This window comes from Dendrobates tinctorius, unplaced genomic scaffold (assembly GCF_039654945.1).
Source record: "Dendrobates tinctorius isolate UK_male_01 unplaced genomic scaffold, ASM3965494v1 ptg000070l, whole genome shotgun sequence".
In the NCBI taxonomy this organism is placed as follows: domain Eukaryota; kingdom Metazoa; phylum Chordata; class Amphibia; order Anura; family Dendrobatidae; genus Dendrobates; species Dendrobates tinctorius.
The window spans coordinates 35,470,694-35,485,030 of NW_027361738.1; the positions used below are offsets into that span (position 1 = coordinate 35,470,694).

General features: G+C 45.0%; 1 protein-coding gene across 2 annotated transcripts in view; it reads left to right on the forward strand.

The window, feature by feature from the left end:
* Window positions 1-14,337, forward strand: part of DPP6 (dipeptidyl peptidase like 6) — a 1,805,197-nt gene that overhangs the window by 419,623 nt on the left and 1,371,237 nt on the right. The window contains exon 1 of one of the 2 annotated variants that reach the window (XM_073581570.1): window positions 5,028-5,812. The exons of the other annotated variant lie outside the window; for it this stretch is intronic. Coding sequence (XP_073437671.1) covers window positions 5,615-5,812 — 198 coding nt within the window. The 5' untranslated portion in view covers window positions 5,028-5,614. Of the gene's footprint in view, window positions 1-5,027; window positions 5,813-14,337 lie in introns of those variants that run through there. 2 annotated transcript variants of the gene reach the window in all.

Consider the following 14,337-nt stretch of genomic DNA (forward strand, 5'->3'; position numbering starts at 1 on the left):
CTTGGAGACCGGTTCCAACCACAACTTGGGGTTTGCACCCTTCTTGGTGAGGGCTACCAAGGGTGCTACCAAAGTCGAGAAGTGGGGGATGAATTGGCGATAGTAATTTATGAACCCCATAAAGCGCTGCACCGCTTTGAGAGAATGAGGTTCCTGCCAATCCATCACGGCCTGTAGCTTGGCAGGATCCATGGCCAATCCCCGGGCGGAGATGATATAGCCCATGAAAGGCAAGGACTCCTGCTCAAACACACACTTCTCCAACTTGGCATAGAGGGAGTTTGCCCGCAGGCGATCGAAAACTTTGCAAACATCTCTCCGGTGAGAGTCAATATCTGGCGAGTAGATGAGAATATCATCCAGATAGACTACAACCGAGGTGGTAAGCATATCCCGGAAGATATCATTCACAAAGTCTTGGTAGACGGCCGGGGCATTACAGAGGCCGAAGGGCATCACCAGGTATTCATAGTGCCCATCCCTGGTGTTAAATGCCATCTTCCATTCGTCCCCATCACGGATGCGAATCAGGTTGTAAGTCCCCCGCAGATCAAGTTTGGAAAACACCCTCGCTCCCCGTAGCCTATCAAACAGCTCTAATATCAGGGGCAGAGGATACTTATTCTTAACGGTGATGGCATTAAGACCCCTGTAATCAATGCAAGGGCGTAGTTCCCCACTCTTCTTCTGGACGAAGAAGAATCCTGCCCCCGCTGGTGACACTGACTTCCTAATGAATCCTCTTGCCAGATTCTCCCTAATGTATTGAGACATGGCCTCTGTCTCCAGGAGAGATAGGGGATAGACTCGACCCTGGGGAGGCTCAGCCCCAGGCAAGAGGTCAATAGGACAGTCATAGGGTGATGCGGTGGAAGGATCTCTGCCGCCTTTTTGGAGAACACATCCGCATACTGTCATAAGTGTTTGGGGAGCGAGGAGAGATCTGCGGGAACCTCGGGGGAGGCAACCTGAACGCACTCCCTCAGACATCTACTCTCACATGATTTACTCCACCCAATAATCCTCCCTGAGGACCACTCTATATGGGGGGAGTGGTACCGCAACCAGGGGACCCCTAGAAGTACCTGGTCAATACCTTCGGGCATGATGAGGAGGGATATCGTCTCCTGATGAGATGGAGCCACTGAGAGTAACAAGGGGGCGGTCTGGTGGGTTATCTGTGAGGGTAGAGTGGCGCCGTTCACCACTCTGACGGTGACTGGTGTAGACATCATAACCAGGGGTATAGCGTGCCATTGAGCAAAGGCTGATGACATAAAATTGCCCTCTGCTCCGGAATCCACGCAAACCTCCACCGCCAGAGTGGAAGAACCAAACCCAAGTGTCCCCTTAAAGGACAACTTGGAGGAAAACACCGCGGATTCTAGTGAGCCACCTCCTACGGTCACTAGGGGCGAGCGTCTTCCCAGCCGCTATGGGCACTGGTTGGCAAAGTGACCGGACTGCCGGCAACCATGACAGATCACAGGGGCTCGAGCGGTCCGGGGCCTGGATCCGTCACGGGAAGCCCCCTTACGCTCAGACGCCCGATCGGGAGATTCCAGAGGTTTAGCAAAGCTGGGTGCCAACCTAAACCTCTGCCTACACTGGGTCCGCTCTAACCTTCGCTCGGCAAAGCGAAGGTCCATACGGGTGGAGACTGTGATAAGCTCCTCCAGTGTAGCAGGAATCTCCCTGGTGGCCAGAGCGTCCTTCACATGGCCAGTCAAACCTCTGCAGAATGCCGGAATGAGGACCTTATCTGGCCACTTTAACTCCGAGGCCAGCGTCTGGAACTGAATGGCAAAGTGGCTGACCATGGACGAACCCTGTGACAATGCCAGCAGCCGGAGCGCGGTGTCATGGGTGACTCGCGGTCCCAGGAAGACATGCTTCAGAGTGTCCAGGAACCAAGAGGCACTCTGCACCACATGATCACCACGCTCCCACAGCGGTGAGGTCCACTCCAAAGCCCTGCCTGACAAGAGGGAGATAATAAATCCCACTTTGGCCCGCTCGGAGGGAATCGTGCTGCCAGCAGCTCCAGCTGTATCGAGCACTGGCTCACGAAACCCCTACAAGAGGCACTATCACCCGAGAACTTCTCGGGCAGTGGGAGGTGGGACCAAGTCGGGGCAGGGATGGCAGTGGTCACACGGGAGACAGCCTCTGTGGCTGCCTGAACAGCGACCGCAGTAACATCCGCAGCTGAGGCTGGGCGCTCGAGAGCCGCCAACCTGCCCTGCAGCTGCCGGATGTACTGCAGCAGTCGCTGTTCGTCCGCCATTACTAGCCAGACCCTGGCACTAGGATAATGTTAGGGCTGGCGGAACGCACCAAAATATAAAATAATAGTAGGTGCGTTCGCAGCCCAGGATCCACCGTGCAGAGGTGGTACACTGCTGCTAGGTAATGGCGGAAGAATAGAGTGGCGTAAAAACAGTCACACGTGGGTTACGTCACCCAATGTGAACAGGTGCGAACTCTGTTAATGCACAGAGTCGCACAACCGCTGAACGTAGATGCCGGAGCCTGTTTAGCTCACAGAGCCCGGCCAAAAGAGCGCACAGTGTACGGCCACAGAACTCTACCCAAAGGACACGTGGTTAGAGTCCTTCTAGGCCCATTGAGCGCTCGGCGTCGCTGCCGCGAGCGCCGCTACAGACGCTGGCTATGAAGTGGAGCACATGCACTGAGGCATGCCGAGTCCCTGGTGAGGGCTGATGCCTGACTCAACCTCTATCCTACCTACACCTAAGCCTGGGCGCTAGCAGGCTAGGCTGCACAACACATGCGTACCAAGGGTAGGGGTTTCTTAATGAGTCATTCACCAGAGACATTCATACGTGCATACCTCACTCACTCCACATAGTCTGTAAATACAGTCTTATGCTAGCACATGGCTGAGCAATCATGTGAACCTTTTATAGCCGCGTCCGGGACCTTCCTGGCTTCTCGGATGGGCCAATCCGAACATGAGCAGGACCTGAGCACATGACCTTTGATCTCCAATGGGAGATCACTCCATGGGCATGCTCAGTGGCCTGACATGGCAATCTGAGCAGCAAGATTGCCATAGATGTGCCAGAGGTGGCAGCAGCAAGCAAACCCATGGAGCTGGTCTGGGCACTCCGCCTGGACTGATGAGTTTGCTGACCAATGTCCTCTGCTGCTGGAGAGGAATGGGAGACCGTTGTAAGTAAGGCTCGGGATTCTTGCTGTGCAGTGACAAAAATCCGATGTCTAACACTATCTGAATCCACATTAAAGAATGCAGTAGTAGCAATTACAACGAAGATAGCCATTCACCTTCAATGGCTGACGACTATTCCTACTGAGCTCCACTTATACATGCGTGAATGTGTTTTCAATGGAGAGAAGGAGTAAGCTGCTGCCAGACACCTTTGGCAGTGGCTTCTTAATCGGTACTGCGCATGCACCGGTATTTTTCAGCACGTCTATGCCCCGGAAGTCTTCACATGCAGGACACACTTCCTGGCTGCCGGATGCATAGTAAAGCCCCGCGCAGTGCTGGGGAAGCCATACTGCGCAAGCGCCAGAGGCCTTTTTTAATTTACAAGTGTGGAAAACTACGGCATCTGTAATATTCACAGATGAAGATTACGTTCAGCAAGCCAATGAGGGGGGGAGAAGGCAAATAAGCCCCACCCATCGGATCGGACCGCGGCGATTTACATACATCTCAACCGAGATAAAAAAGGTATTTATGCATCAAAGGTGGTCAGGGGGAATCAAAAGTTCTAATAGAATCCTTATGGGACACACTATTGAATGATATCTTTACATGATATCACGAAAAATGGGAGACAGATTCCCTTTAACTATCACTTCATTAGTGGTTGTAACCAAGGATGCCTAAGGTCCTGCAATGCCTGCACAAGTAGAAAGAGACAGTGAATCAGAAAAACTATACTATATATCTAATTGGAGGTACTTGCTAATATTATTATTATTACAGCTACTACATATTGGGATAGGATCTGGGAGACAGGAATACCCCTTTAAGTAAAAGTAAACGTCAAAGTTACGCGAAGAGAATAGCGCTGCAAAAGGTTGATTCTTTCGTCTAGAATGGAATCCCGCATTTATCAGACATTTTTGGATTATTATAATTTATTCCTAAATCACCATTAGTTAAAAAAAATAAAGTATTTCAACTGACAGCCTGGTACAGGAGGAGAGAGGACCCCAACCTCACATGCTTACAGCCTACAGAATCATGGGGATATCCTATAGATATAATGATTGAATAAGATGTGAACATCCCTTTAACTCCTTGTGAACTGTGATATACCGGTATAGCAGCATCTAATCAGTCGGAATAGTACCGTCATAGTCAATCATGATTTCCTGAACGTTATCAGTCCACAACACCTCCTAAAAGAGTAGGAAAGTTAACACCCGGCTTCTCCTGAGTGCTGAATGGTGAGCGATGAGGAACCTATTAATCAGTAACTAGGCATTTGCCCTGCAGGAGTTTAGGAAAGCTGGGTGCTGTTTCATGATTTCCCTGAAACGATTGGTTAGATTTTTATTTTTTTTAAGCAGATGCTTTAATTTGGACTTTCCAGGTGTCGCCTATTCAATCATGTTCAGCTGCTAAACTTTCTATTCCATGAATCAACGACCTCGTTTTTGCTTTCTCTATGGGGATGCATCGTCGTTAAGAATTATTCTATTCCTTTTTTTTCGGCGTGTCTGCGATTTCTGGGTCTTTTAACGACGATGCAGCTGCTTTCACTGTCAGAGTCATCTGCAACATGTTTGTTCTGAGCGAGAGAGGGAAAAAGAAAAGCAAACAGGGAAATGAGAGGCGGACGAGAGATAAGAGGGAGAAGGGAAGAGATAAATTTGTGCTAAGGTAAGACGCAGTAGGTTTCACCTGCAGTCCTATGTAAAAAAAATGCATATTTATATTGCGATATCGCGACGAGTTGTACGAATGGAAAAACAGAGCTCTATTACATCGCTAGTGTTAACCAGCGCTAGACATGCAGTGAGAATTAGCAAATAGGTCTCAGCACCACGGAGAGCGACCGGGGATGCAGCTATTCTCTGGAACGCCTCCCACCCTCCTACTTCCTTCTGTCTCACTCCACACAGCCACCCCTCCTCATCTCCTACACTCCACGGCTTCATTTCAATCAGGTGGCTGTTGCTCTTCAAGATTAGTGAAAACCCTAGCAGGAAAATACTGGCAACCCCCCCTTCCTCCCTCTCCCCCCATATACACAAAGGGAGAAGGGAACGAGGCAACGTGCCCTGAATGATGTGTTGAGTCTCTCCGAGTCCTCTCACTCTGCCCCTCTATGGACTGTTGGCATGCAGCCTCCACAGCCGATTGATCGGACACCTCAGGCTGAAGAGTGATTGGGAAGCTGTTCGCCCCAGTGGTCCGTTGCTTATTAAATGCTAGTTGCCATCCCATATGGTCTTTGTCGGATGCTTTTTTCGCACTTTATCGGTCTCGTTGCGATCTTTATGGGGCCTGTTTGCTTGTTTTTTTTTTAAATTGATTTCAAATAAAAAAAAGGGTCAAAAGACATCTTCTCGATTTGCTTTTTTTTTTCTTGTGTGGCTGACGGATTGACTTATGGCTTCGTTCTATCAGAGATTAACCGGGAAGATTAACACCTCCAGATCTTTCCCTATGCCACCTGAGGCAAGTCACCTTTTGGGTGGCCAGAACGCAGAAGAGGACACCGGTGGGAAAACGACCACTCGTCCACCACCGCAAGAAAGCAGACCCTCTTATCAGAGCCAGCCACGACACGACTGTGAGGAGGAAGATGTAAGACGTTTGTTGTTATTATTCCGAACCCCCCCCTTCCTCTCCATCCCCGTTCCTTCCCCTTTAAAGTGTTGTGTATATTCTTGCTCACGATCCGTGTGTCTGGCACCCCCAGTGGCTCAGCCCCCTCCTTAAATGCCATTGATAGGGTTTCTAAATGATTAATTCACTGCTTGGGGGTTTCTTGAGGAAACCGAGTCAGATTTGCCAATGCCTGTGTTTTTACTGATGTCTGCTCCATTGCGTCTTTTAATGCGAACTTCATTGATTAAGTCGCTGATGCAGAATGAATGGGAATGTGATAGAACTTAATCTTTAACCGATGTAGGACAATAGTAAGGGTTAAAAAAAAACATATCCCGGATCGTTACCAGCACTAATCAGTCCAACATTATTACGCACCCCATTGGGCAAAGAACAAAAAAAATAAACTTTGCTAAAAGAGCCATCTCCTACTAGTCTGCAGATTGATTAACAACCACAGAGAACAAAAATCAATTGTTTTAATACATTCAATGCTAGCTAATCCCAATGTGCCCTACCTCCCGGATGTGTGAGACATTTCAAAGGTAGTATTTGCATATCACCTTAGAAACCGGTGACTCATCCGCAGACCCGGTTTTTGGGTTAGAGACTGAAACAGAATCCGCTATGCATTGATCAATGCTGATACCTTCTTTTGCGACGGCCTACCGTACTTGTGCATAGTCATCGGAAGGTTCGGGATAGGGATAACCGCACATAAATAGATCTGCTATCCACAGCTAGTCCACAGCAGCCCAGACACAAACCAGACGGTACTGTATTGTGACGGTATGTGGTGGCTTTACACTGTATCCATAGGAGCACATCAACCATACAATGTATGCACTTATGCTCCTTCTTTCTTGCCAAGTCATAAACATGTCTCTAAGTGTTATTACATTGTTGCTTCCAGGATGTGAACTGTGGATAATCACACCTAAACTTTTGGTTAAAGGATCTAATAAATGAACATTCTCCTTTAAGCGTCTTGTCATAAGAAATAATTGGTGTGGGTCCTAGGCCAAGATCGCACAAAACTGGGTCCTACTACTATGAGCCTTTTCCATATCATCATGTATGCACTTGTGGACGACCATGACCAGTCTCTACAAGAAGTTTGTTGGGGGCTTGACTCCAGGACCCCAGGTGTAAGGTGCTAAAGAGTAAACCTTCAATTTAAGACTTTTTTTGATACTCACCCTATAGCTTATATCATTGTTCTTGTCCATCTCTTACTTTGTTTACTGGTTAGTGTTTCTCATTGAGGTTTGTTATGATGATAAACTTTTATTTTTCAGTAAATAACTACTTCTACATATATATACAGTGGGGCAAAAAAGTATTTAGTCAGTCAGCAATAGTGCAAGTTCCACCACTTAAAAAGATGAGAGGCGTCTGTAATTTACATCATAGGTAGACCTCAACTATGGGAGACAAACTGAGAAAAAAAAATCCAGAAAATCACATTGTCTGTTTTTTTTTCATTTTATTTGCATATTATGGTGGAAAATAAGTATTTGGTCAGAAACAAAATTTCATCTCAATACTTTGTGATATATCCTTTGTTGGCAATGACAGAGGTCAAATGTTTTCTGTAAGTCTTCACAAGGTTGCCACACACTGTTGTTGGTATGTTGGCCCATTCCTCCATGCAGATCTCCTCTAGAGCAGTGATGTTTTTGGCTTTTCGCTTGGCAACACGGACTTTCAACTCCCTCCAAAGGTTTTCTATAGGGTTGAGATCTGGAGACTGGCTAGGCCACTCCAGGACCTTGAAATGCTTCTTACGAAGCCACTCCTTCGTTGCCCTGGCGGTGTGCTTTGGATCATTGTCATGTTGAAAGACCCAGCCACGTTTCATCATCAATGCCCTTGCTGATGGAAGGAGGTTTGCACTCAAAATCTCATGATACATGGCCCCATTCATTCTTTCATGTACCCGGATCAGTCGTCCTGGCACCTTTGCAGAGAAAGAGCCCCAAAGCATGATGTTTCCAACACCATGCTTTACAGTAGGTATGGTGTTTGATGGATGCAACTCAGTATTCTTTTTCCTCCAAACACGACAAGTTGTGTTTCTACCAAACAGTTCCAGTTTGGTTTCATCAGACCATAGGACATTCTCCCAAAACTCCTCTGGATCATCCAAATGCTCTCTAGCAAACTCCAGACGGGCCCGGACATGTACAGGCTTAAGCAGTGGGACACGTCTGGCACTGCAGGATCTGAGTCCATGGTGGCGTAGTGTGTTACTTATGGTAGGCCTTGTTACATTGGTCCCAGCTCTCTGCAGTTCATTCACTAGGTCCCCCCGCGTGGTTCTGGGATTTTTGCTCACCGTTCTTGTGATCATTCTGACCCCACGGGGTGGGATTTTGCGTGGAGCACCAGATCGAGGGAGATTATCAGTGGTCTTGTATGTCTTCCATTTTCTAATTATTGCTCCCACAGTTGATTTCTTCACTCCAAGCTGGTTGGCTATTGCAGATTCAGTCTTCCCAGCCTGGTGCAGGGCTACAATTTTGTTTCTGGTGTCCTTTGACAGCTCTTTGGTCTTCACCATAGTGGAGTTTGGAGTCAGACTGTTTGAGGGTGTGCACAGGTGTCTTTTTATACTGATAACAAGTTTAAACAGGTGCCATTACTACAGGTAATGAGTGGAGGAAAGAGGAGACTCTTAAAGAAGAAGTTACAGGTCTGTGAGAGCCAGAAATCTTGATTGCTTGTTTCTGACCAAATACTTATTTTCCACCATAATATGCAAATAAAATGAAAAAAAAACAGACAATGTGATTTTCTGGATTTTTTTTTCTAGTAAAATAAGCCTATTTAGAGAGGTCTTCCCACTCTTAGGCCAGGGTCACAGGAGCTTAGATTATCTCATGCGAGGGAATTGGATCAATTATGTTAATGCCACTCATCTCAAACTTTGATGGTGTCAGTGCACAGAAGATGGAGAACAAATTTTCTCCTTCTTCTTCATTGAGTGGGTCTGCAGAAATCGGACAGCACTCGGATGACATCCGAGTGCAGTCCCCATGATTTCCCCTCACCTATAGACTTGAAAGGGTGAGTGCCATCTGATTCGCACTGCATACAGCATGCAGTAATTTCTTTTCTCATGCTGAATAGGTATGAGAAAAAAAAAAAGCTAATCAGCAATGTCTCATAGAATATCATTGGTTCGAGTACTATCCAATAAAATATCAGAGTGCACTCGTCCGATGTATATGCTCGTGTGAGCGAGCCCTTAAAGTTATGGTATAATATTAGGATGGCATCACTTTCTGAACCACTGACACCCCACCGATCCTGAGAATAATGGTGCCATGCTGTGGCCGTGAAGAAATCACAGTGCTAAAAAAAGAACTGCGGTCTCTTCATGTAGCAAAGGATCACAGATGGTAGCCTCCATGTCCATCCCCTTAAGCAGGGTCTATAATACGTTAATTTTAGAACATGTGTTAATTTCACTGCTTCGAAAAGTTTTTCTTTTAAGGTGGTGTTGAGCGAACATGCTCGGAGAAGGTGTTATCCAAATACAGAGTATCTTTGGTATGTTTGAATACTAAGTTCGAGTCCCCGCGGCTGCATGTCTCGCTAACAAACAGGCAATCCCTCCATGTGTTGCGGCTTTTGAACAGCTGAGACATGCAGCCGCGGGTACTCGAACCTATTATCCGAGCACACCATAGACACTCTGTTAGTGCCCGAGCTTGCTCGGATAGCACCTTATCCCAGCACGGTCGGTCATCATCACTAGTTATCACCTATTCGGTGGATATGTGGGAGCTGCTGATCGGTGGCACTCACCCCGATCGGCAGATAGGGGAATTGTTATCCCTGCTATAAATCGGAGCGGGAAATCAGGTGTCCTGCCATTGTTACATTTATAATCTATGGGGTTTCCAGAAATGAGCGCCGCGCCCAGTAGTCTCATCAAGATGAAAATGGATGGAGAGGCGCCCGCTTCATCGGGAGTAGGATAAAAGTTGCTCGTTCTGCTGATTGGTGTAGTTCCCGGTAGTCAAAACTCTACCAATTGACAAGTTATAACCGGACAACCCCTTTCAGTAAAGACAACTCATCTCCCGCTTCCTCTTTTCTCAATGATCTGTTATTGTGCAGAAAAGCACATTGGATTCCGCTAGATCTGTGCATGAAGGAAGACTGTATACATAGTCAGAACTCCATACACACAATCTTTACCCATGGAAGCCCTATTGGTAACAATAAAGTGAAATATATTCTGTGTTACAAAGTATAATCACTTCCTTAAATCACCTCTTTATAAAGATTGAGCAGAGATCCCCTTTACATTTTTTTTCAATAATCATTCCAATTGAACTTGTTATATATTATAGGATCTTGCTATTTTATCTCCCTTTTTGCTTTTATCTATTCCGGATAATCCTAAAAGCGTAAAACAAATGCTACGTATAGATATTATGCAGATCATTCTTTAGCCGTCTGTGCTGTAGATGGTGCTGTCGGAAAGGAAAGCATTGTATATATAGATATTTAGCATTATATTTTCAGTTTTTTTTGCTCTCTGCGTCTAGCTTAGAGCGTATTTTTAGCTTGTCAGTACGACAGATGTCTGGGGAATCTTCCTTTAATAACGGAGAGCTCAGAAGCAAACAAAAAAAGTACATTTGCCATGCAAATTATTATTTTTTTTTTCTTTTTCTCTCTGATTTAAGACCATTTATTTTTTAAGACGCATGGCAGGAACTCTGCACGGTTCAGCATTATGCACCCAGCCAAATGCGGCTCCGTAAAAGGACTAATTACACTTCTTTATTAATACTGTGCTTGGCACTTGTGGTCTTCGTTCTCTTTATCCTTTTTTATGTCAAGCTTGTTAGGGGCAGCGGGCCGGGTATTAAGGAATTATCTTATTTTCTATTTGCTTTCTATTGAATTTAAAATGCCACTTATGTGAGATAAAGCATGGATGAAATAAAACATTGGTCAGACATGTGCCCTAGTGGTCCTATAAGGGTTTAACTGTGTTTTCAGGGCCGACCTTAGGGGTTTACAAATGTGTGACAAGGCACATCACCTGTCTTAACGGATGGGGGCGCCACTAACCATAATGGCTGAGTGCACTCCAGATCTCACGATTGGTCACCGTGCCTATAAATAAAGCTTCTGTACAAGAGAACAGAATATTCCATAGCTTGTTGACTGGTTAGTGTTGGTTGCTGGTGAACCAACTATATCAATTATGCACTGGATGTGGTGGCAATCAGGCTCTGTATGTTATCAGTTGAGCACTATAAGGGAATTTAATGGAAAACTATACAAAAGGGAACCACCTGACCCAAGGCCAACTCTTCAGAGGTCACATCTAGTGATGAGCGAGTATACTCATTGCTCGGGTTTTCCAGAGCATGCTTGGGTGTCCTCCGACTATTTGGATGTGCTCGGAGATGGAGTTTCTTTCCCCGTAGCTGCATAATTTGCGGCTGCTAGCCAGCCTGAATCCATGTGGGGATTTCCTACCAGACAGGCTGGCTAGCAGCCACAGTGACACAAACTAAATCTCCAAGCACATCCAAATACTCGGAGATAACCTGAGCATGCTCGGGAAAACCCGAGCAACGAGCATACTCGCTCATCACTAGTTACATCATGCAATACTACTTCTTAATTTGTTTATACTATGTGGCCCCGATTCATCAAGACCATGGTGAAGTTAGAGGCTCATCATAAAAGCAGCTCATGCCTCTGTCCGCCACGCAACAATTTTTTTTTTTCTGGTCAAAGATTGGAGTAAGATTCCTGGCACAAATCATCATAAATTAGGCTGGTGAGTGCCACCACACCCCGTACCACCCATTCTCCACCCATTTTGGTGGAGCTTACTCAAAACGTCAAAAGTTTCAAAACTTTTGCACAACCTTATGTTGCACAAACATTTTGGAACTTTTCAAAGTGTTTTACTCCAGATTTCTGCCAAATTCTGGGAGAGAAACAACAGGTGGGTCGTCTGAACTACTGATGGAGATCTGAAAGAATGGTCCCAGATACAAAGTTGACTCGCTGTGGTTTTATTATCAGCTCATTTTGAAGAATTCAGACTTCTTCAACAGGATATAACCACATACAAAGCCCTGCATGTGGGACACTCTGAACTCTAACTTTATTATTATATGGTGATTGTAGATCTTGGGTGAAAACCTTTTAATGATGATGGCATGCAATAGACAAATTAGATTAGGAAGGTGCTGAGAACTGACTTGTTTTATCCTTTTTTTTTAAGGGCTTTTATTTTTTTCTGCTTGAGGAATCTAGCAGAGCACCAACCGGGGTGCCGATCATTGTAATATGTAACATGTTTTAATGTCTGAAAGCTAAAATGGAGCACGTGACAGAACTGAACAGGCATGATGTCAAGCTTGTGCCTCTTCTAAAGCCACTGATTGATTGTATTATGGACCTTGATAATTAACAGAGATGAGTCATTGGTAAAAAGCTTTGTAATCAACAAAATTTCTCTAGCAAAACCATATACGCCCATTGCTCAAGCAAGCATATACATCGGATTAGTGTAATCCGATTTTTTATTGGCTAGCACTCGGACCAATGTTATTCAATGCGGCAGTGCTGAAAACAAGAGTTGAGCGAATGTGTTCGAAATCGGTCGCCAAATCTGAATTTGACATATTTGTGCCATATTGGTACCCTATTCATGACGAATTTATGTTTGACGATCGATTCCGAACATATTCAGTCATTTCTACTCCTATTGACTCCAATGACGTTCTGCGAATATTGCAAATACAATGTTCTCCGCCAATTGTAATCAAAACCGAATTTTGAAAAATTCGCTCGACTCTACTGAAGACCCATTTTTCCAGACTGCACTTGAATGTCATTCAAATGCAGTCCAATTTCCGCACACTCACAGAATGGAGGCGATGGGGAATTTTTTTTTTCTTTTTGTGCTCCAATTCTTTCATCCAAGAGAATCGGATCACACCATGTGCAACGTTTAAACATTTTGCATTAAAGTTCACTGACTTCCGTAATTGTTAAGACCCATCTTCCAACATTTCAATAGTGAGACCACTGGGCTACATAATTTAATTTACCAAGGCAAAATCAGCTGAATATACAAACATGAGCACTGCAAACAGAAATGCGCCAAACATGAATATAAGAGGTAAAAGGATGATGTGCATTTGGGAACATAAACTACTGCACATACTGTAGGCATTATTAGCATACTGCATGTTTAATAGAAACGACTGCTGTGTCTCGTTTGCATTAATTAAATAGTAATGACTTGCTTACATTATAATGTGCTGTAGCTCCATCATCCCGGCGTTCACAGAGTGTTATGCTCCTACATACACATCTTACTCAGTCAATATTATGGCACCACTAGTCAATGAACAGGTTAAATAGCCCTGAATTTGCTTTTACCTACATCCCATTTCCAGTGATGAATGCACTCACATACAGCTGTACGCAAATAATTATTTGAATACGCTCGGCTTTTTGTGTACGTGAACTCATTCTGCTCGCTCACAATAGGGCTGTCATTGTACACGTCAATTACACTTCGGGCTTTTATGACATGGTTGCCGAGTGCTGATTTCTTAGGGTTGTTAAACCATAAAAAAAACACAAGAAAGCCTTTGTTTGTTCTAGAACACCTGCCGGTGATCCTGAGAAATGGGAGAAAGCCTTGTATGATGATCTGCTCATGATAAGTCTACGTTGCTTCATAAGTTGTCAGATTGGAACTCGCTGGAGGTTTCCCAATCTGAGAAGGTAGAACATGTTAATAGTTTGTGCCATGTAGGGTTGGTGGGCCGGACTGGGGGGTGGTCCCTCTTTTACCGCGCAGAGACCTAACAGAGACAATTTGGAGGCAGGTTTCGGGTGCAACAGGTCCAAGTTTTATTCTCTCGCCGTCCACCTGACGGCCTCTCTGCACACTGCAATTCTCTTCAAGGCCCTCCGGTCACAATACACTTTAACACACCGTACTCTTTACCACTTTATGCTCATTGTGTGAGTTAGAAGAGGATCGGAGCTGCTCTGGAAACATGAAACGATTGGTATGTATATTAATTAAACAGCACTACAATACATGTTCATTTAAACAGATTTATACCCCCCTAAAATGTTAATGGGGTGCTTTTTTAATATAGCACAAGCCAATGAACATGTCAAGTAAGGTGTCAAGGGTAACTGTCATTTCATAAATGAATAATATGCGTTAAAATAAGAATTTTTTTAATATATCTTATTGGAGAAATTTGCCTCTTTTCCTCCAGGACTGATCAATCATTGTTAAAATTCTTAATTCGCAAGTAAAATCTGTATTCGGTGAAGACAGATTTTTACATTACTGAGATGAAAAATGAAAGTCAGTACTAATAAGATGTTATGTAGAGAGGAGAGGGTAGGAGAAGGGAGAAGCTATAGGCACAGACTCTGCCTCCCCCTTTCTAGGCAGAATGTTATGATAAGTGACTGCCATC